This window comes from Harpia harpyja, chromosome 7, assembly GCF_026419915.1.
Source record: "Harpia harpyja isolate bHarHar1 chromosome 7, bHarHar1 primary haplotype, whole genome shotgun sequence".
Taxonomy (NCBI): domain Eukaryota; kingdom Metazoa; phylum Chordata; class Aves; order Accipitriformes; family Accipitridae; genus Harpia; species Harpia harpyja.
Window position 1 is genome coordinate 26322572 of NC_068946.1, and position 23876 is coordinate 26346447.

Genomic DNA, 23876 nt, shown 5'->3' on the forward strand with positions numbered 1-23876 from the left:
TGATTTTGATTATTTTTATTTCTCTTGATATCTGTATACAGTTTTCCACATGTGAATATTGGTAAAACCAGATTCTAAGAGGCAAATAACTCATCTTCATCTGGAAGAGTGGTGAAAGAAAAATAAACATGCATAGGTAAACACTGGCTTTCTTAGCATTGCAAGCACTGCTTCTATCCTAGTTGATTACCTGTCATGCTTTTAAGCTGAATGTTTTGAGTAAACGGAACTGAAATTCCAGAATCTGTGTTGTGCACACCCATCAGATAGGTAGCTTTTCAAAATTTATCTGCTGCCTTACAGTTTGACCTGTAACCTCACCATAAGAGATGTAATTGCAATTTCCATGCAGATATTACACAGGAATCTTATTATATTGTCCTTACGTAATTTGTGAAATTTATTTATGTCTCTTGTAACCCCTCCTGAAAAAAAAAAGAAAATCTAACTTATCTATAATGATGTTTACCCCTTCCTTATAGCTTCTCCACTTGACAGGATTATTTAAAGTTACTTTATTCCGTAAATCAGCTTCTCACACGCAGGCTTCTGCAAATAAATAAAATCTGTAACGTAAGTCATAACTCAGCACAACAGGACCACCTTGCGCTCTTCAGTACCAGCTAACCTTTGATGTACTGGAGACTCAGTATGTGACAGACCCAGGACTGACAGGTGAGAGACGGCACTTCTCTTCAGGCTGTGATGCAAACATTTTCTTTGGTGAGAGATGCAAAATGGATTTGGTTGGGCTGGGGAGTGGGCTGGTCCTGGGAACGCTGCAGTCTTAGCACACTGAGTGTGGTTTAGTATTGCAATACAGGTTTTAACTATATTACGTGGCTGTGCTCTGAAGTGTAGCTGTGTCAGAACAGTATCTCTTCATCTTTCATTTCTTGTGTCTCTGTATGCTTGGAGTTCTATCTGCCCATTTCTAGGAGTGTTTTACTGTTCACAATACTTGTAATTAATTGGATGCTCTTGGGCCCATCTTCAACAGAACTCTTTTTATATCTTCTAATTACAGAGCTAGCCACATGTGAGACTCCTTTTAATATAAGGGATTTGTACAGCAGTGAGGGAATTAAGGGCAGGACAAGGCTTGACTTTCAGGCCAGACGTCTTTTTTTAAAAAAGTGCCCTCAATTTGCGAAGCAGATACAGCTGTTTGGCACCACTCAAACACAAACATGGGATTCCCACTGCATTTTGTACACTATTTCAAAAGTGGAAAAACACCTTGAAGGGCAATATTTTAAAGCAGGTTGGATCTATTTATCTTCTGTGTAAGATTAAACACAGCAAGATAAAGGACCAAATACGCAGTTGGAAAACTAAAAAGAGAAGGTAACTTAACACAGCCAAGCTATTTGGAAAACTTATACTATTTAGGCATGTTTGGAAAAAAAGGTTAAAAAAAAAAAAAATCACTTCATGTGTTTGAAAATGTCACCCTGAAGCAGACACTAATAATTCTGGAAGGGAAACATTGATCTTGTAGTGCTTTCCTGGACCCTGCTGTTGTAGGGGAACACCTGGTCTGAGTTTGTATGAATGGCCATTCTTACTGTGAGTCTGCTTCCCCGTGTAGTGACTGGGCTGCATCAAGATTTTATAAATCAGCTACATTCTTCCTGTTCATATACTTGTGACTACAGCAGGGGCACCACGGGATCAGAGGTCTCAAGTTCCAGTACCACTGCCAACTACCCTTGTGAGCATATAATAGAAATTTGCCAGGAATTTGAGACGATACAGCTATTTTATTATGGCAAACTACTAAACCAAACTGTTCTAAAATGCTCATGTATGTTGTACCAGAGACTAGAATGAGTGAAAAGGTATCTATAAAGAAAAGAGGCAACTTTGAAAAGGGCCAAATCCTTGATGCAAACTCTGGGCATGCTACACAGCTGATCACTTGACCCCATGAATTTGCAAAGTAATTTTCAGCCAAGAGCAATCAATTCTGGTATAAACAGCCAGATTTTTTTGCAAGAAGAATATTCTGTAAGAATAGATGCTCAAAAAGCTCAGAAGGCAGCAGAGGTCTGTAACATCAGCCTTACCTGTTTCTACTGCTTAACATCTTTCATTAAAAGCTGTTGCCCAAAATGAATCTAGATTTTTGTGGGGCTTTAATACAGCAGAGTATTTACAGAGTTTTACTTATAACCACACTTTGCGTTTATAACTGCAGCTAAGGGACAGGCAGCTTCACTCCCAAGTTTTTGATGGCACAACTGGCCTCCTGTTTTTATCAGGTGAGAATTTGTCCTTCATGGATTGGGAAGAACCAAGTAGATGAAATCTGTTTACTCCTGGGTAATGTTAATATTTCTTTTTAGCTATAGTCAGATTTGAACTACGTAATGTTTATTATCTAAGCAATTTAATGTAAGCCAGTTTAAAAGAGTACTTTTCTGCTCTGGAAGAGCTGGTAGGGAAGTAACTGGAACAGTTTGAAAGAAAAAAAGAGGTAGCTTTGGTATTTCCATGGCTCTTCAGCTAAAACCAAGTCTGACAAAAACTCCCCCTGAGGATCAGTGGTAACATGAGCCTATCGTGAAATAATGTCTGCTTGCTTACATCAAGTACAAATGAGTTCTCCATGCTCTGAAGCATACAGATAGAATTATAGCTATTTGAATCACATCTTGGGGATAATGGGCCCTCTGCATCACAAGCCCATGTGTAATCACAGAGGAGTAATTTTCTAGAAATTTCACTTGGAATTGTATTGTCTCCTTAACCCGTATGATGCCGTATCATTGATGGTTTGGAAAGAGAGTAGTGTGAAAGTGAGAACTAAACGACTCATTGGAAAATTGACAGCATTTGTGAGAAAAAATTTAATGCATCAAACTACACTGGCAATACATATGTCAGCCTTTAGAGTGCAGCTATTAGATACTAGTAATCAGCAGATTACTAAATTGGAGTAACTTTCTGAACATGGTCTCTTCTATAATGAATTGTTTTACAAAGATTCAAAGTAAACCATTGTCACACCACTTGACAATGCATCTCATCCCAGCTATAAAACTGTAGTTCACTTTTAGTAGTTTCCCCAAACTATCCAGTACGTACATATGGTGTAGCAACAGTTTATCAGTGCAAACACAGTACCAGCTGGTACTTCATTAATTGAGTTAGACAAGTGAAATGTTAAGAAAACTGCAGACTTTTCAAGAAACTTGGGAACACAGAGTTTTGAGGAAGTTTCAACCTGCAGGAAACTCAGACTTGCAGAGTTTCTACTCCTTGTTCCGGGCCTCAAAAAACACAGTCTGTTAGCCAGGTTAAGGGATAACTTGTCCTTGGACTGGCAAGTTTCATTTGTTTTCAGCTACTGGCCTCCCAGAGAGAACATGAAATTCTATTTTACTTCCACATTTTAAAAGGCTTTGCGTAGATAAGGGCAAAGCTATTTTTATAGTGAAAGTCACCATGAAGGTTAACACTATTCGGCTATTGTAAAACTGTTTAGTATCAGTCCATCAGTTAAGAGAAACGGCAAGATTCACAGGTATAGAAAAGCACACGGGAAGTGCCTACTCAGATAAGTTATAAGGCCATGGATGTTTGCACCTCATCCAATTAAAAATAAATAAATAAAATCAAGTCCTTCAAAAAATAATTAATCTTGCTCTGCGTTTCCACCACAGCCACTTTCCTGTTTCATCTACTGAAATTCAAGGGAGTTCTTTTTTGGCTGGGTTTTTTTTTTTTCCTTTTAACCACAAGCCAGTATGTCTAGGACAAAGAGAAGACTCATTAAAGCTACTGTAATGCAAAAGACATGAACATTACTCAAAAAATACAGTGCTACCAGAATAATTAAGTAACCACTGAGCTAGTGCAAACTCAGAAGGTCCCGCAGGACTATTCTCAAAGCTTTTTTCTTGTACACATGCAAAATAACATACTTTTTGTGAGCTTTAGTGCTGGTTGGACTCAATGATCTTAAGGGTCTTTTCCAACCTAAATGATTCTATGTTTATAGAAGCATTCTAAATTCATTAGAAGTTGAAGAGGAAGGAAATGTGCTTTAGGAAGCATTGTAAAAAGATTTAAAGGTGCGTGGTAAAGCGCTCAGCTATTCAATAAATAGTGAAGCAGAAGTCACACAGAAGAGAAGTATTAAGAACTGTTTTTCAGTCTGATTATTATGAAAAACTAATTTCACAAACTTAGTGTCAATGATCAATTACATGCTCAAAGAATAGGAGATAACATTATGTTAGTATCTTTCCATAATTTTTGCCTTGTTCTTTGCTCAGTGAAACTTTTTTTGTTGGGATAGGAAGAGCCTTGGGATTGTTCCTTTTCAGGTTTATTTTTTAAGAAAAACCACTAGCTTAAAGATTCTAAAGGTAAGCTGGTCTTCAGTATACACACCAATAGCAGAAAATTACAGTACTGCACACCTTTACAGTGACTACTGTTCATGGCAAAGTGTCTCCTTAAAAATATTAGTACGTGAAAGTTTGGTATTTTTTTACTTGTGCAAATCATGTTTCAAGTCCTTGTGGTTAGGAGAAAAGCCTGAAAATGTGATCACTTCTAAATGACCTAGAAAATTAAACATTTCAAGAACCCTTCTGTAATTCTAATAGTCTCAGGAATTTTAAGAACATTGCATTTTGGCAATGTGATAGAACTTCTCAACGCTTAGGGCCAGCTGTATTTACTGTGCTGGAAAAGCAAAAGCAGTAGCAAAACCAACAAAAAAACCCAGCACCCAACTGTAAGCAAGCAAGAGCACAAGACAAAGCCAGGTTTCGTTCACTGATTTAAACAACTAAAAGGGCTTTTTAAAATCAGTGAGGCAAATCCAGCTTTCCTCTGCTGATAGAAATATACAGCAGCTGTACACTTTGGTATCATTATTCAAAATTTACCCTGGTACAAGAAGGTCTCTATCCTGCTCTGGGGGAAGGAGCAGTTCTTTTATCTTCAAACCAGGGCACCTCTGTTAACACTGCTTTGCTGCACAGAAGTTGAGGGTGTCCCCTCCACGTTTGAAAGGACATGCAGAAGGACACAGGAAGGCCAGCTGTAACTCAGGCCTGTGAGGTTCCCTGCAGCTGCAGAAAACACTCCCCACAATGGTGCGATACAAAATGCCAAGGCTCCACCAGCTGCCTGCAGCAGCCTCACCCCAGTGGCAAATCACACCATGTTAGGAAAGTGGTACGTGTATGTCTCAGGTCTATGGAAAAAACTGCCTTGTTACTCCCTAGGCATGCTTCTTCCCTTCCTGTTGCTCTGAATTTTCTCACTGCATACAAGCAAAGCCAGTCCCTTTCATTGCTGTTAATAACAAAATGGTGACTTACCCTCACCAGAAGTACCAGTAAGTGCATTCAACTTGCGTAATCTTCACAATACTCAGTATGTTGCGCACTTGGGGCAAACTTGTATCTAATAAAAGCTACTTATTGTTATCTATTTTCCCCCACTTTAAAGATACAAAATAAGGAAATTAACTCTAGTTAACGTTAACTGTAGTTAAAGTTGATAAAGAGGTTGTCTTTTATGCTGTGCAAGTACTTCCTTTAAAAAGGTCAGTTGTACTAGTACACCCTGACAGAAATACAAATATGACATACTGTAACATTAGACTGCACATGCTCTGTGTTTGAGGGGATTTTTTTAATCCATTTTTCTTCCTCCCTTCCCAACATCTAAGAATATTTAGAGCACTTCAGTGCTCACTTAAAACAATTTCTCCCTATGCTCTTTAGGAACTTTTTCATAATCATTTTCTACCAAATCTTTGAATAAATGACCACATGAGATTATGATCTCTTCTTTAACCAGCTAATGTAAAGCTATCCAGTCTATCAGGCTGAGTCAAACATTATCCATCCGCTTTATCATTCTTAAGCTTAATACCCTCTGCTATTACAGCTGGTTCTTTCTTGTTTAGTACCATAGAAGTAGTAGGAATTTCAACAGCAGCACCATCCTGTTCACTTGTTTGACTAGATACAGAAGAAGATGGCTGAGATGGTGTCACAAGAAAAAGAGGAGTTCGCTTCAGCTTTACTACACGGTTGCTTGCAGGCTTCCTAGACCCTGCAATCTTGAACATCATTTGACATGGGGTCCCATTGTCAGCACTCTGCCTTCCACAGGGCGCCTGGGAATTGCTGGGGACCGATGCGCATGTTGTGGATACAGTTTCAGAAGCTACTTTGTGCAGTGTCAAACTTTCACTACTGGGTCGTTTAAGAGTCACTGCAGAATGTGAAGCATTGCAAGCAGCTACCTTTAATGCAGCTGAATTCTTGACTTTGATATGGGTACTTGTTGAGGGACCTGCGAATCTAATTGGCTTGGGACCCACTTTACTCGGTAAATAGTCTTCCTCCTCAGGAAAGTCGATTAATCGTCTGTAAAACAAAGAACTTCAATTAAAGAAACTAAGTATGTACATAGGTCAGCAGGATCCTCCTCTATCTAGCAGCAAAGTGGCTGTAGGGTGGCTCAGATCAGCACCTGCAAAGGCTGCTTCTAGGTAATGTATTGAGAACGGATGTGTAGTCAGAAGTATTGATGTAAAACTGAAAAGAAGAAATTCTAGAAATTTCTTCTAAAAAAAGAAGGCATCTCGTGAAAATCAGTTAACCTTTTAAAGTTTTCAGTTAAATTTCTTTTTTAGCAGTCCATTTAATTAATACTGTGCTCTACTTTTTGAAGTTACTCCTTCCCACTCTAATGTGATGTTTTAAAGGCTGAAGAAGTAGAATAGAGTTTCAGCAGCCTAAAAAAGGTAATTTGTTTCTAGCAAGGTCAGTCCTGCAATTAAGCTCTCTGATTATAAGACATTTTATAAAAATGTAAATAATAAAAACAGACAAAACTCAACATTCATAGCTGTTCAAAGAACCTGAATTTAAAAAACAAAGTGTGTGCTGTATTTCTGCTTTATTTTAAGCCTCCTATGCAAATCAGCATACCTTTTATGAACTGGAGGCATACGATGCAAACTGCCTTTCAAAGGGCGTTCTTCAAGAGTCCAACATTCAATCAGCTCCTGAGGCACTCTCCAATAGCTGACACCTGCATTTCAAAGGGACATTGTATTGATGAGCTGAGAGAACATAGTCAATGTTATGTGTATGTACACCTGACTAAATGAATGCGTGTATTTTATTATGTAGAATTTCAGCTTTGAAACTATGCTGACATGAACGCTGCTTACAGCCAACGTGCTTCTAGGGCTTCCACCAGAGTGCCCAATGCTAACAGACTATCACCCCTTGCATGTGGTGGCTCTCACTACATCTATTCATTCATGTCAACTCGTGTCACCTTCTTGGAACATCCCTTAAGACTCGGGGGTTTTGTGGTTTGTTTTTTTTTCCAAATAGCCACTACTATGGGATATTTTACAACACGTTACTTACTGAAGGAGTGAAAATGTATGCAGAGTTTTTATTACAGTTAACTGGCAAATATTTTTCTTATTTTTCTGTAAAAAAAAGTAGTACTACTGAAATAAAAGAAAAAATATTAATACTTTACCTCTCCCTTCCCAGGCATCAAAAGCATCCATCATCTTTTTCAACTCAGCTACTGAGTAATAGCTCCAGATGTATTGGACGTTATTTCCAGCTTCTCTAGAAATATTGTTTTAAAGGTAACAGTTATGTGGTAAATCTAGCTAAGCCCTTAAAAATGTAACACTGATGAAATGTATCATTCTTTTTACTAAATCCTAACTCTAAAGATTTACTATTAAATGTTTTGTAAAGTAGAAAGGAAAATGTTAATTAAATTTTATTTTCATTTGCATAAAAGGTTCTAAATAGCCATCCTCCTATGATCTGCATGCCTGTGAACACCTATTGCTAAAAATGGTTATTCATGAAAGAATAGATGTTCATAAAATAATTAGAGAATTAATGGTGTAAAATTATTCTTCTAAACCTCAATCATTTATTCAAAGGGACAACACAGTAGGAGGACAGATACCTGATACTATGTGTCCAAATACTCTTGGAATAAATATTAATGTTACCAGCCTAAATTTAGGAAAATAAGCATCTCAATTATAAAGACAATGAAACATCAAAAGCTCTACTTTAATCCTGTTTCAAAAAGTACACAGTGAAGTACACATCTGACACTGTACTGTGGGACCAAGAGAAAGACAAATTGCTTCCAGATACTTAGAAGTACAGGTCTACCAATAACTTACAATTACTGTCATAAAAATACATTAATAGTGTAGTAGAGATGTACATGTCCTTTAAGGAATTAAAACCATTTCCTGTCATCTTCAGTTCTTTTCGGTGTTAAGTATTTCTTTCCACTGTCTGCAAAATACAATTCCATTAATCACAACCAAATTTGTGAATATTTCTGGAACTTTTTCTGGATGGGGATTCATTCACTGTATTTAGGGTGAATATCGTCCTAAATTAGGAAGTAATTTTAAACGGTTGAGGTATTTTAAAAATAGCAAGTAAGTAAAACATAATGAGAACTTACAGCAACTGCATGCTAGCCACCTTTTGTGGACTCTCTCAAATTCTTGTAGTCTGTGCTTAGTTTTTATCTTTTTGTTTGTTTGTTTAATGTGACCATTGTATCAGCCAGCTGTTTTCAAAGCTGGAAAGAATCTGAACCCTTCCACAGATTTATAGTACAATAATGCTATATTATGCTACATATAATAACATTCAGCTATTATTATAATATGTGAGTGTTCATTCTCACTTCATAGTGCTTTCATGTGTTTGACAGTCGTCTTACCTTTTGTAAATGCTTTTACTATGAATTTTCGTTCCTAGCTCCTTATTAATTGCATCAGTCCCATCAGCTCTTGTGGCATACACACCAATAATTTTACTTTCACAGCTTGCTCCAGAAGTGTTCAGATAGTGCAGGACCCAAACTGTAGGCTTGGTACAAACTAAATCATAAGAATCACAGAAATCTAACAAAGCCTGGAAAAAACATAAAACACAAAATACAGAATATTAATAAGAATACAGTATTTTTAGTTGAATAAGCTTTCATATTTAAGTTTCCTTAACTGTACTGGTGAGCTCTTTCAAGTAAATCAAGGGTATAGTTTATCTAGAATAATGCGTGCAGTATTTCTTATCTGATGTTAACAGAGAATATTGTAAAACTAGGAGAAATTCACGGAAAGGCAACAGAAATACTTAAAGGCATGGCAAATCCCTAACATGAAGAGAAACTGAAAGGCCTGGAAATGTTTTATGCTTTTCAAAAGGAAATTAATAAGGGAGAATAGAACAATATCTTACTACGAGAACATAGATGACTGTCAGGACTAACACAGCCATACCTGGTAATATGAGTTAATTTCCAATCAGTTAATTAGAATTAGTTTTTAATTTACAGTACTCAAAAATAGACAAACCTTGGGATTTAAAATAATATATTAATTTTCTTTTCTTCTTTCTTGTTCTAAAAAAATGGCAAAGCACATTTTATCTTTCAAGTTTTAGGATGAATTTGTAAAATTAAAAAAAAAAAACAAACATCTTGAAAGGATCAAATCTAATCTCAAGCAAAATTTGAAGCCAAATAGGGAACTAAACAATGTCATTCCTAGCATGCAAGTTTTACAGCAGGCTTGCATGTAAAACAGAGTCAAATTTAAACTGTTGCTCTATTGCAATGATGGGAAAAGCCAATGTCCTGAACTACTATGACTGCATTATCAGCTCTAGGATTTCTTAACCTAAAACTCTGAATTTACTGGTGATTTAACATGGTGACTAAAAAGGGCTAACTTGCATACACTGTAGTTTCAGTATCTGATGCTAATGAATGGTGTGCATTAGAGAGTACATCTTTAAAAATGTAAGAAATGTCAAGACCTTTTTAAGCTCTATATTTGACCTTAAAGAATACGTCTCCATTTCATTAGCTAAATGGTCAGACAGACTGTATGGATAAGGGATGCCAAAATAGTCTGCTTCCTCCTGCAGTGCAATTCGAATTTGTTCATCTTCAGGAATCCGAACTTCTCCATGAAGATAATCCAAAAGATATTTAAACAGGCTTCCATCTCGATCAATTAGACATGCTCCTGAAAACATAAATAAAATTATTTAAAATACTGCTTCCAGCAAGCGAAGACAGACTTGTCACATTCTACCAAATCATTAAGTAAAACCTTTATATAAAACTTCTTTACTAGTTTTACTTACTTAGGAGGAGTAAGTACACTTTCTCTGTTCTTTCAAAACTACTATTTTGTTTCCCTGGAATATTTGTTATTTGAAGATAAAATTCTTAGTGCAGTAAACATTTCTTTGGAGTTTCAGTGAAATCACTAATCTGCATAGGACAATGCCAACACACAATCTCAGCTTTATTGCACTCCACTTAAAATGCTAGAATCTAATTCTAGATGCATTTCTAATTCTAACTGCAGATAAATCTTTTCTTGCTATTGCAGAGATTTTTTCAATTTTGGATCTAGGCAATTTAAAAGAGTTAAAAGTAGCATCAGCTCCAGTATACATCTAGTCTAACCTTCCCTGAATATTGCTCAAGTTTTACAGTATTTTTTCTCTCCTTTGCCTGTTGGGCTCAAGGACTGCTACAGAAACTGACCAAACTATACACAGCTGTATACAATAGGCTGTTCACTGCACCTGAAAGATGGCAGCAAAGTCTTGCCCGTAAAAGTGTTAAACATTTCAGATGTTTTAAACAGTCAAAAGTGTACAACAAGTAATCATCCATCATATCTTTAAACTGGACATACTTTGGCAGAATTTCCAAGTCACAAACAAGTGTGAAATTTGACCCATGAATAGTTTTAGTCAAACTTTCATATCAAGCCATGGTGGTGAAAAATGCAGTATTTACTGGGTAACGAAGTATTCTGAAACAAAGATTAGACCCAAATCTCCTTATGTAATGAACAGAGAGAGATGCCTCTGGAGAATATAGGGGGTCATAAAGAGGATCGAAGTTAAATGCCAAATACTCTGCCAACTTCATTTTTATCTATTTTCACATTCATACTGAAGAATTACATTCCAAAGCTACAATTGGGACTGGGAGAAGGCAGGGCTAAGCACTATACTAACATGTATGTTTGCAAACATGAGTAGTCTTGTGGAATTCAGATTAATTTCTCACAAGTATAAAGTCATGCATGCATAATTGGTTTACGTCCTGCAATTAAAGAAGCCCACTGATGCTCAGCAGACTGGGAAAAGAGATATACTATAAAATGCATAAATATATATAAAAGCATGTATTTGCCACAGAGCTCCCTGATCAGAATGTCATATTTACAGTTTGAACATATTTACCTGATTCATCCACTTTTAGAGGAAAGCGTCCACTAAACATAGAAGCTAGCATTGAATCCTTAAAGCGGCATAAAGACTCACGCCTGGCTGTGTATAAACATCCTCGCACATTAAGTCGTAGAAAACCCTGGACGTCTTCAATCTTGCCCTCTTCCATTGCATTTGCAAATGATGATGTTAATTATGAGCTATTCAAACCTGTAACAGATACAAACAAAAGTAAATCTAATGCCAGTTAAGACTGAACATCTTACATACAAGACATGTAAGAGCTGAGCTAATGCTTATGTTTGTTACAAGATACAGTAAATCAGCTTTGAAAACAGTTCTGAAAACGTATTAGTGCAAATAGCCAAATATTCTACTCCTTTACTATAAAAAACTATGGCATTCTACTTTGCTAGGGAACACAGAGGCTACTTTTTTGAGACAAGTAGATAAGCAGCATTTTGTGGTCAGTACGTGTGAGCAGAGCACTGGAAGGACCTTCTGGGAAATCTTGCTTTGAGTATAGTTCACAGCACTAAAAATGCAGTAATTTTGTACTAATAACACCTTGGCTTCTTTAAAATCCGATCTTCAATTAGGGCTGCTTTAAGTCGTTGTTGAAGTTTGCATGTCATTAATGCCACACTGCCAATAAATAGTCTTGTGCCTGCCTCGAGCTCCCTGCAGGGGATGGGGGGGGAGAGGCCTGTCTGGGCAGAAAAAAAATTGGCGCGAGAAGCAGAAGAAAATCTTCAAAAGGTTGGGGTTTTTTTAGAGCATGCCCTTTGAGAGGTACTAATGCCCACTACGCGCCTTTCGCCCCGGCACCTGCTAGTATTTCACCAAAATTAACTGATGAACTCGCAGCCCGCTGGGGAGCCAGCTAGGCAGCCGCCCCCGCAGCAGGCCGGGGCGCTCCCTGCCTTTCGTGGGGCGCTGCTCCGCCAAAAAAGGGGGAAGCCCACCCCCGCCCCTCGGGAGCCAGCCGGGGAAGGCGGCTCAGCTCCCCGCCCGGCGCCGCCGGCGGGCAGGGGGTCCCGCCGCGGGGCGGCGGCGGCCGCCATCCCGCATTACCTGCGCCGCCGCCTCCCGCGGCAAGGCCGCCTCGCCAGGCCTGCAGCTAGTAGGGCCGCCTGAGGGGCCGCCCCGGCTCTGCAAAATGGCGGCCGGGCGGCAGGAAGGGCCGGGCCGTAGCCGAGCGAGGAGAGGAGAAGGGCAGCCTGTCTGCCCGTGCGGCGCGGGGTGCCCGCGGCGCCATCGCTATGCCCGGGGGCACCGCTGCCCGCCCGGGCTTCCCTACCCGCGGGTATGGCGGGTCAGCCCATGGCTCCGCTGCCCCTGCCTCCCCCGCTTTGCCCGGCAGGCGTTCCTCAGGCACGGCTTTTGTGTCTGCGGCCTCTGAAGTGAGGGTGACCCACGTAAACTCGACTGCTCTGTAAGGCAGAAACCTTCCCTGATAATGTTGGGGGTTTTTTTAATTACAAGTAAGTGTTTACTCAAAGTTGGTTTATTCAATTGCTTTTTCTGTAGGCTCGATAATATCGCAGCTTGAGCTATTCTTCTAACCTGCAGTGCTCCCGTTTTACTTCGCGGTGGCCTCGGAACCATTCTCGTCAGCCCGGGCCAGGGCAGCAGCTTCAGCCCAAGGTGGAAGCCCGAGCGATGGGCGCTGGTTTCTCCTGCGGCTGCACGTCCTGAGTCGCAGCACTGAGACAGGTGCTTTCGCAGGGTGATGTGATGCTGGTACGTGCTCTGAGTCTGGTTTGGCTAAAATGAGGGGCAAAGGCAGCAAAAACTTAGCCTCGGGTGAGCCGGTGTTTTCTGGCCTACTTTGACGTGACTGCCTGTCCCTTTGAGCAGACCAACTCACTAGTTTATGTGCCAGCAGCAGTCTATTTAGTTTTAGCTAATATATATGAATGCAGGCATCATAGCTTTTAATTTGCTTTCCTGTTGCTTGCCTGTGAAATATTGGGGGGGGAGGGCTTGTATGCATTTTTTGGCGCCAACTATTAAAGCATTAAAATAGCATGTATGAATGCAGGCAAGGTGCTTTACCCTTATAAAGCCATTTCACAAAGACTTGCAGAAGCAGTGTCCTATTAAAAGGAATTGCTTATGTCTGACGTATAGATGCTCACCAAAATGCATGCATAAACAATGGAAAGGTGAAAAAATTAGATTCTCATTGTGCTTCTGTCTCAGTGTCATTATGAAAAATCTCCATACATATGAAAAATGGTTCTAAGATGCAGATGTATTTTTAAAAAAAAGTTTGAATGTCTAGTTCCCACTTTTGTAGGCAAATGAAGAATTTCTTTTTTGCCGTAACATACAGTAAGAACCTATCCCTATGGATACAACTGCCAAATAACTAGTAGTTGTGTGCAAAAGTTAACAGGGCCAAAATCTAGGTTTATGCAAACTTTCTCAAGTTATAAGCTGATTATTTGTTTAGAAAATATAGTAAGAGAACTAAATCCCAAATTTTAACTATATTTTAATTGCTATCTGAAGTCCAGTAAAAATCCAGTTATTTAACTGTACATGTCACATGTAAGAAATGTGCCCATATTGTATTTAAATAGTTTCTCTGTATTTACCTTAGCAAATTAACTCAGTTATATCTACAATTCCTATTGATTTTCATCTTGTATCATCCTGGGCTTTTACTTGCCATTGCCCTTTGGAGGTGTTTTGTTACCATATTTAAGGTATTTAAAACTGCAAGTTCACTTGCTAAAGGGTCAAATCAGAGGAGGTGTAACAAATAATCACAGAGCAGCCACGGTTCCAACTGCGTAGCTTGCTGTCTCCTGGTCTGTTACTACATTTTGGTTTTGAAAATACCTAAATATTCATAGGCTACTGTGTTTTCAGTTACTATTTAGGACCATAGACTTGTAATTCAGACTTCCCTTCAGTCAAGTGAAGGATAGTAAAGGAAAAAGCCACCTGAGTCACGTTGCATCTGGTGCTAGTAGGGAGATAATAAATTCCTTCGCAACTGTGTAACTTTGAGTGATCACGTACTATTTAGAACTTGCTTCTTTTTATCTTAATGCCGATTTGCATTAGAATGGCAGTTAAAGCTACAGTAAATACTTCAAATGTTTCATTTTCCTTAGCAACTAAGCATGCGACAGTTGCCGCAGAGAGGGGAAATGGCATGCCAAGCACCATGGCTCTCGTGCTCTCTGAACGGTTCTTGTCTAAGAAGGTACCCAGAAGCCAGGTCTTTAATGCTTAATATCTAATTAATTAAATAAGCACACAAGTTACAACATGCCACTGAATGCAGTACAGACTGATAATTCATGGTTGTTGTACTTCCTATAAAATAAGTAAAAAATAAGTACAATATTTTTGTGGAATAATGGTGTCTGGTTTAACTGTATCTTTAGTAAGGATATAATGTGTGTTGTCCCTTACTCACTGGGCATAGTTCATACATAGCAATTGCAACTTAAATGTGGCCACCATTGTCAAATGTTACAGTATGCTGTAAGTTATAACTTCCAGTCTTTCTCACTCTTAAAACATTCACTTAATGAAGTTGCAGCTTTCCATGCTCGTTTTCTCCTTTAAGCTGGCTTGGTTTTGCCTCAAAAGTCTGAACAAGGTTCCTCATGTATTTCTGCATTGGGAGACCAAAACAACATACGTGGTTTCAGTGCAAAAACAATGCCATAGGTAAGTTTTGGACCTCAGACTTAACCACTTGAAATACTGTTACTGTTAAAGCTTAGTACAGCATGTACGTGGTATAGAAGCATGCAGCATAATCAGCGTGCACAAGCAAGCTGCCTTTTGAGCTGCATGTTCTTGGGAAATGAACACAGGGACTTGTTTTGTTTTGTTTTTCGTTAGTTTCCAAAGGAACACAGGCTTACACACTCATCCTCTGTATATTTGTGTTTCAATTTACTAATTTCACTCAAATTTGACAAAGGGGAAGAGACATTAAGAAATGAAATTTCATTAAGCTTGTGCAGAAAAGGGTGTGAGTAGAGGAAAATGTGTTCTTAATGCTGTAATTTCAGGAAAAACTATAGCATGAGCTCAAGTCTTGTTGGACATCAGAGAATCCACAGAGGGAGAAGCTGTTCTACGTAATCTACCTACCAGAAGTGCTTAAGTCATAGCTCATGCTTTACTAGACCCTACTGGATTAATTCCTCAACAAAGATTTTTCTCAGAGATGTATTTGCAGGTATCTAGTAAGATACAAATTCAGTACAACACTTCCCACATGGTTAGGGCTTTTACAACAGATCTGTCTTTGTCTGTTTGTCTTTCCTTCACTCCCTCTCATTTCTATTAAGTTTAAAGACCAGTCATAGGATCCCAAATGACCAAAAAACAGAATTCTGCTCTTAATCTATATTTAAGATATATAGGCTGTGAAACTTGGCGGTGCTTTAAGCTTTTCCCCACTTTGAATGGCTGGTAATTAACTGGAGATTTTTACATGTGAAATATTACAGTGCGGGAGTTCCTCAGTGGAGCGTAAAGGAAAGTATGACCACAGGTGGAAACGCAGTACTTGATGTTTTTACATTTATTGCTCGCAGTAGTGACATAAACATTAAATGGAAGCAAATTGGTGATTGCCCCGTCAGGACTTGGGACTGTTATAAAACTGGAGGAAATGAAAACTCATGATTGGATCTGGAGGAAAACACTGCCTTCTGGAAAGGGTAAGGAGGTAAGTTTTATTTGGTTGGTTTTCTATTTTTTAAGTTACATAAGGTTATTTGCTCTTTTATTTGGCCAGAGTTTTACAGTGGCTATAGTCACTTCCAAGCTGCCTTGTAAGGGGAAATGTACCAAAGGTATATAAGGCGTGTTGGATCAAATCTGTATTTTTAAGGGGATTCAGCTTCAGGGCCACACTGAGAAACTGTGCCAGATATCATACATAAATTAAGGAAAGGTAGAAAAGAGAGATTCTCCAATGCTGTTTGCAGCAGATTATGAAAATAATAAGTTCATAAAGATATATTTTCAAATAATGCCACTGATAATTATTGTGTGATTCCTTTGATTTACTTTATAGCATATTGTAATGTTAGTACACGGAAAGGTAAGATTTTAATGATGATTACTGCATTATGGAACCTAATGCTGTTTTTTATTTCAACCTTCCACATCTCTGTAAATCTCCAAATAAATTAAAACATTAACTCTCTTAAGATTTTCACAAAAGTGTTAACTATAAACTTACTGATTCCTGGATCAAATTTAGCCCACCTAACTAATGGTAGGACTGGGCACACATAGCCAGTGAAAGAGAATGTATGTGAAGGGAGTGTTAAAGAGCAAGGGCTTTTGGGCTTAGAACAGATTTTGGGGAAAAGCATTTTATTAGACTAAAATACTTACTTGCAATTCCCAGTCCTAATATTACCTGAACCAAACTAAAAGTGGGCTTGCTCAAATTCTAATGTTGGAGACTCCTACCCTTACAAGTCACTAAGTATGCAGGCAGCATGCCTACTTGCTATAATCTATTGGGTTTTAAATTTATTATTGTTTTCATAACTGTCTTGATGACTGTCTATTCATTGTTTGTCATTTCATCTATTACTAATAGCTAAAGATCAGCCAGAAAGAAATTTAACTTTCCACTGAGAAGGAATTACATGGATTTCTCCTTTTAACCTAAAGAAACTCTTTGAACTGAAAGCCAAATACCTCAAACTCTTCCTAAAAATCTCTGACGGCACAGAGGAGTATCTGCAGTTCCCTACTCCCTTCCTCACAGTGCACTGAGATTGATGCTAAGTGTTTATGCAATGAATATTTATTTTTTTAATGTTAGCTTTATTAATGGTTAGTATTTAAAACGGTTTTGCAAAGACACGTAGTTGAAAAGTTACACGCATCCCACTGCTTCTTTTTAAAAGACCCAGGAATGTCACTGAAGAACTGGAACCATGGATTAAAGGTTAATGATTTACGCATATCCCGTTTCTGAAAAGAAATGTCTGTGACCGTATGTAAGAGTACATGTGAACTAGTTTAACGTGGGTGATTTTGCATGCACGTGACAAAACTGCTACAGTGCCTTTCCTGTTGATAATTATCAACAAAGCATCAAAAAAGATGGACGTAGGTTCAGGTGCAAATCCAGCTGTAGATACAGAACGGGTTTGTATCCAACCGTTACAGCCTGGCTATGCACTTTACCTCTGAATTATGAAGCACAGAGTGTTACTGATTCTCTGGGAAGTTTGCCGTCTTTTCTTACTTTGGTGTATCGTTTTATTCAGATGCCATCCATTGACGTAATTCTAAGTAACCATTCCTACAGTACAGAAGGCGGGCGTGGGTCCGTTGGCAGGTTTAAGGCCGCGCGCTCTCCCTCTCGCCTGCCGCCCGGTGAGGGGCTGTTTGCCCACCCGCCGCCGGGCCCGCAGCCCTGCCTCGGCCTGCCGTGGGGGTGGGGGCGCGCGGGCGGCTGGGCCCAACGGCTGCCTCCCGACGGCCGTTGGCGCCCGCGCAGCCGGGGGCGGCCCCGGGGGCGAGGCGGGAGCAGGCGTGTGCATGCGGGCTCTCGCCTGTGAGGACGGGAGAGACCGGCGGGCGGGGGGAGCCGCCTTCTCGAAGGGGTTTGCTGGCCCACCGCTCCCTGTTCTCCCTGGGCTTGCGGGCTGGTCTCTCTCGCTGTTTATTTGAATTTACAGTATTTGTAATGCAGTTTATGTAAATGCCTCCACTGAAAATTTGTCCTGACAAAGCAAAAGCTGGTCTGGTCATATTGTGAAGTGATAGAACTTTGGGTTTTTTTCCCCTTTTACGTGTAAACTTGGATAGATTACTTGAGGACAAGATCAAAAATCTGTGATCCTTTTAGTCTTCATGTTTATTAGGTAAATATTTTGCCACTCTATGATAATGTGACAAAAGTCTCAAGGAACAATTCATTAACCTGCTTGAATTAATTGAACAAAGGTAAAGACAAGCAATTTTCTCAACTTCAGAGATAACAAATCCTGATAAGGGGCAATGAAACTTAGTTTTAAAAAGTGTGGGAAAGACCCTGCGTTACTTGGGCATTCCTCGTGGCAACGTACAGGTTCCTTTTGATGATGGATGAACAAGCAACTGCTAAATCATCTACCGTTTTCACCTCGGATGCTGTTAAAGGACATAAGAAGAGGGATGGAACATTACAAGCTGCAAAACGGAATGTTTCTTTAGCATCTAAAATCAAAACTAAATTAATAAGTAAGTCCTGTTAAAATAAAACCGAAGCCATTTACTGTACTTAGAATGTATGACTTCAAAAGGAATAGTAATTGTATTTAATGTGATTTGCTGAATTGCTGCCTGTTAAAAAAAAAAAAAAATAATCATCTTGGCAATACGCAGTGTCACTGGAGAGAAGAAAAAAATTGAAGTTCCTAAAACATTCTGTAACAGATATGAGTAGGCAGGTTTTCATTAGGACAATAGAAGGTATATTTGTAATTTAAAGCTTTTTTCTTCCTGTTGTCAAAACTCACATTTACGCTCAAAACATTTGAACTCTTTAAGCTGTAAAATGTATATTTTGTTTATTAGAAATTTGGAAACATGTTTATGCCTGTGAAACTATCCATTTTTAAATGCTTTCTTCTTAAAATAACCTTATTCCAAAAAATCCAGACTAGAGTAGAATCCGTGCATGAAATAAACTTGAACATGAAGCTGACAGAGTAGTCATCAGAATGACAGCTAACAGAAACAGTTTTATATTAGAAAGTGTTAGGCTTTGCTATTGTTCTACCAAAACCTACAGATAAAAATGTTGCTATATAGTGACAGTTCATGCAGAGAGGGCCTGGAATTGAAGCTATTGAAAATAATATTATCTTGTCTCCTTTAGATAACTCATCTATGTTTAAAGTATCTTTAAAACAAAATAATAAAGCATTAGCTGTGGCTTTGAGTGTGGAGAAAGAAAATTCTCGGAAGCTAAAGAATGAGAAGATTTTTCTTCAGAAGGAAGTAGAAAAGCTGCAGCTTCATAATATCTTGCTTCGTCAAAAACTAAACTGTTTGGTATGCTGCAAATAATATCATTTAAACTGAGATCAGCTAAACCAAGCTTTTTTCTTTTTCGAAACTTATATTGCTTATTAAAATGCTGATTTAAATTATACATCTCAGATTTGTGAAGTTATATCATCTGATAGCATACTATTCATGTTTGATTTTTCTTTCATAGGATTTTTTTGTACTTACTATTTTGTCCATCAGTGTAGATGTCTTTCCATAGCTATTTTTGTGTCAGCTTCACCTTTATATTTAAAGGTATTGAGATGGTATTAAAAATCAGTTTGTACTCAACTGAGTGTAAAAAAAAAAAAAAAAATTACAACATAGATTCACCTTTTTATCTTGTCTTTTCTTAAGCCAGAAGCCACTTAAAATATATTTTTTTAAATTACTTTTTCTTTTACATGCAGAATAAAACTCTTATGGAAATAGAAGCATTTTTGAATGATAACCTCTTAACTGCAATAGAAATAAGCAGTCTTTCTAAGGTAAGATGGTTTTTGAACTATTACTATATTGAACTGTTTTTCCAGGATAATATTTTCAAAGCATCTAAACGAGTGCAATGTTGAAATCATATATGCATTTTAAAACATTTACCCAAATTCCTTAAAACTGGGGACAAAACCCTAGTCTAGTGAAATCAATTAAATTTTGCTGTCACTTGCACTAAAAATTTAGGATTTAATCTTGGTTTACAAGGTATCTAAAAGTTAAATGTCAGTTAGCTTTGACGAAGTCATGTGGTTAAAAAAAAAGCATAGTACTTCAGTATATGGTATTCTTCACCAATGAGCGAGCTACTTGCCTGCCTTGCTTAGTGCTGCAATAAATATCTTGCATGTGGAAACCTTACGAGAAAACATAGTCCATGTTAGTCCTTGTGTCATGGCAAAATTACAGTTAATTTTTTAAAAAATATTATTTTTGTTGTCTGTTCTAAACAGTTGCATAGTGTTGCTCTGTGCATCTATATATATAATGCACTTTGCATTACATTTAAAAAGTCTATACATTGCTTTGGGATGCAAGTAGGTTACAGATTTTGATAAGTTTTGCTACACATATTTTTCTTTAAAATTATTGTGTGTGTTTGAATATCATACAGCTTTCATCCGTACTATTTTTTGCCCATTCATTGGGTTTTTTTTCTTGTGGATATTTCCAATACTTAAAACATAAGAGGATATTCAACTGTTTCTACTTCCCTACTGTTCTTATTTTGAAAGAATTTTCAGAGTTCTCTTCCTCTGTCAGCTGGTCCAAGTAGCCCTACTGATGACCAGTTCAAGAGTACGTGTCAGTCTGCTAGGTAAGTGGTTATATTAAATGCGGGCGTTGATAAGTGCCTGGATTTTTTTTACAACTAATCTTTGTATATTGTCCTAGACATTTTTGAGGTGATGAGAAACAATTTCCTGTCTAATTCAGAAATTACCTATTTGCAACTTGGAATTTAGAGAGAGAGAGAGAGAGAGGGGTAGACAAAACTTCTGTTTGAATAACTTGCTGCTTTCTTCATGGGAGCTCACCAGCAAAAAGCAGGATTCTCTATCATAAAAAATACATTTGCCCCTAAGATAGAACCAGATTTCATACTTGAGTTCATGTTTTCTGTTTTTATACATTATTAAGGGAATGTTTTAAACAATGGATTGTTATGGCATAAAATGTAATAAAAATCTGCACAGTAAAACTTCCTCTTTTCAGATCTGTAGAACTGCCAGTGAAGCTTCCTTTAATTGCAACAGCTAATGGAAAACAGCAAGATAGCCCTTCTGTGTGTGAAATACCAAATTCTTACAAGTGTACTGCTATTCTGTCAAAGGAAGTGCATGCAGATCAAGTCAAGTGTGCATTATCATTGCCTTCTGGTACAAATAGTCAAAAGTTAATGGAAGTAGACCCAATGGAAACAACCGTTGAGAAAAATATATTTTTAAAAGGTATGATGTATTCCTGTGCGGGTGATTTATTTTTCAGAGCTATCTGAGAATTACTATTTAATAATTCATTACTTGATGTGCGATACAGAAGCTATAGTAAGATTCCAAAACTGTAATAAACTAATAAAAAATAGAATGCTCACCCATAAGTATAGATGTCCTGACAATCACTTGTAGAATAATGTTCATTGAAAAAACACAGCTGAAATGTAACAAAATTAATGTGAACAGAATAAAACTTTGATAAGATAACCAAATAATAACTGAAGTAGTTATAGAAAAATACATTTTTATACCCAATTTCAAAAGTCCAACTTTGGTAAAATATGAAATTAGTTCTAGTTAACTAAATTTTTAAGGACCAAACACAGAATGTGTGTATTCAGTAAAAAAAAACCAAAAAAACGCAGTTTGTAATTTTCCATGCTCCTGGTCCAACCTTCAGTAATCTGTCTTATTCTGATAACTATACTATATTCTTTTTTCCCCAAGCTGCTGAAATTTGTCTCTTTGCAGAAAATCAATTGTGCCCAGAACTAACTTGCAGTAGTGCCTTCCTGACTCATGTCAAAAATACACAATCTTTAAGACAGTCTGAGGAGCTTACAAAACAATATAATGATAATTTGTTGCCATTCTGTGGAAATGTGACTGAAAGAAAGAAACGTGCAGCACTTCGTAAGTCAAAACCTCAACCTACTATAAAGGATTTTGATAAAACATGTAGCTCAAATCTGCCTCATCATGGTATCAAAAGCGGCAGCAACACCAATGACATGAATTTGCAGGAAAGTTCAAGTCACTTGCCTCACATTATTCCTTCACCTCTTAAATTTAGCAATGAAAGTAAGATAGATTTTAAGAAGCTGCTTTCTACTGACAAGATTACACCTGAAGAAACTCTTTATGATGCTGATATGGAGTTGACTGCCAGTGATGCAGGTGAACTACTCACAGTTACAGTGAAGGACAAAGATAAATTACACCAAAATAAAAATAGTAATGCAAATTCTGATAAAATTTTAGCAAATTTCAGAAAAGTAAGATATTCTAAGAAGGATAAAGAGAAAATTAAAAGCAAGACTGAAGTCAGTTCAAATTTGTATGCAGAAGAAGGGCATGCTAGGGCTGACAATACTGAAGTTTCAAAAACTACTGACTCACAACCTCAACTATTCCGAAGTCAGATGGAACAGCTACCTACAGGAAATTCTGTAGGGAAACAGAGTTTGCTAAATACCAGCAAATATTATCAAGCACAATATTGTCCAAGTAAAGCTAAAGATACTAGGAGGACATACCAGGTTAACTTAATGAGTCCAGGAAAACAGGAGACAAATACAGAAACTTTCTCAGAAAAGTGTGAAGACATGGAAGGCAAAATACAAAAAGCAGACTTAAACTCCTCTATTAACAAGACCCCACCAGAAGTTTATTATGCTGAAAATTTACCATTCCAAGATAACACTTCTAATGTATTGCCTTTACAGTGGGACTTTCTGCATACAAATGAGAAACACAGCAGACCAAAAACAAACAGGAAAACCTTTCAAAACCCTTCTAAAATGAACATAGCAAAATACTGTAGAGAGGAAAATGGGCAGTATGGAGAATATCTTTCAAAAAAGTCTCAAACAGAGATACACCAACATGCCAGCGAGAGAAAACAAGACCAGAGGAATATTATAATGAGAAAATACAACAAAAAAAGTAGTTACAGACAAAGTGGAGAAACTGAAAGTGACAGCATTCGTAAAATTACTCAGAAAGTACACCAAAAAAGTAGCAATTTCTCACCAGGCACATTAAAATGTACATTGGCAAAGGCTAGCCGGAAAGCATATATAATACCAAAAGAAAATCTTACACAGTTCTCACTTAGTAAAAATGAAGAATTAAAAATCAAGGATGCATTGCATGCAGAGCCTATTTGTGGAAATAAAATAACTGAAACTCAGCAAATGCAAGTAGCTTTAGTTACTCAGAATGGTGTAGCTATGAATACACCACAAGCTAAAGAACAAGTTGAGGATGATGCTAATACATTAAAGAAAGCAGATTCCTCATCAGTGGCACATAAAAACCCTCACATTAGTAACTTCCCTGATAATCAGGTAAAGCAGAAACAGAGGTTTGGTTCTGATAGTACTGAGACCAGACCAGAAAAAAGTTATTTCAGGCACATTGATCAGGGGGGGCAGAATATTTTGGATGACCAGAAAGTCCCTCATGAGATAGATTCCTTTATGAGCAAGTTAAACCCTATGGTTCAAAAATCAGAATTTTTAAAATTCTTACCTGTCAAATGTTCTAAGAATATGCCATTAAATGTAGATAGCTTTTTCCAGGAAGGTCTTTCCAATGTGGAGCTCCCAGCTCTTGATAACCACAATGCTTCCATGAACTTCTCTATACTGAAAAACTCTGAAATCTGTGGGGAAAATGCTCATAATAAAGCACTGGGTACTGGAAAAGCAGAAGAAAAACCAGATCATATTTCTAAAGAGACTTACAAAAAGACTCTGACACCTTGCCATGGTAAGTGTATGGGTAAGAAAAAAAAATGGCATTTTGA

At 37.8% G+C, this 23876-nt stretch overlaps 2 protein-coding genes across 12 annotated transcripts in view; one reads left to right on the top strand and one right to left on the bottom strand.

Moving 5' to 3' along the window:
- Positions 1 to 17539, bottom strand: KCTD18 (potassium channel tetramerization domain containing 18). Of its 3 annotated transcripts, none has more exons than XR_008235885.1 (8): positions 12384 to 12497; positions 11322 to 11519; positions 9870 to 10081; positions 8770 to 8963; positions 7537 to 7631; positions 6969 to 7071; positions 5343 to 6401; positions 1 to 3756 (listed from the first exon to the last, which is right to left on the bottom strand). XR_008235885.1 is itself a non-coding variant. In XM_052791573.1 (8 exons), the coding sequence occupies exons 3-8, from the start codon at positions 11476 to 11478 to the stop codon at positions 5867 to 5869; spliced, it is 1296 nt and encodes a 431-aa protein (XP_052647533.1). In that variant the 5' UTR covers positions 11479 to 11509; positions 12876 to 13076; positions 17502 to 17539; the 3' UTR covers positions 1 to 5866. The 3 variants fall into 3 exon arrangements, 2 of the variants coding, with proteins under 2 accessions (XP_052647533.1, XP_052647532.1); XM_052791573.1 differs by lacking the exon at positions 12384 to 12497 and adding exons at positions 12876 to 13076; positions 17502 to 17539 and having other exon boundaries at positions 1 to 6401; positions 11322 to 11509; XM_052791572.1 differs by having other exon boundaries at positions 1 to 6401.
- SGO2 (shugoshin 2) overlaps positions 12941 to 23876 on the top strand; it is a 17167-nt gene continuing 6231 nt past the window's right edge. For 4 of the 9 annotated variants that reach the window (XR_008235883.1, XR_008235884.1, XM_052791556.1 and 1 more), the window contains exons 1-6: positions 18060 to 18542; positions 19183 to 19358; positions 19766 to 19843; positions 20585 to 20667; positions 21066 to 21301; positions 21818 to 23839. Coding sequence is in view for 7 of the 9 variants with exons in the window: in XM_052791556.1 (XP_052647516.1) it covers positions 18401 to 18542; positions 19183 to 19358; positions 19766 to 19843; positions 20585 to 20667; positions 21066 to 21301; positions 21818 to 23839 (2737 nt within the window). In the remaining 2 variants the exon portion in view is untranslated. Of the gene's footprint in view, positions 13053 to 15352; positions 16018 to 18059; positions 18543 to 19182; positions 19359 to 19765; positions 19844 to 20584; positions 20668 to 21065; positions 21302 to 21817; positions 23840 to 23876 lie in introns of those variants that run through there. The other 5 variants (XM_052791559.1, XM_052791557.1, XM_052791562.1 and 2 more) reach the window with 5 other exon arrangements.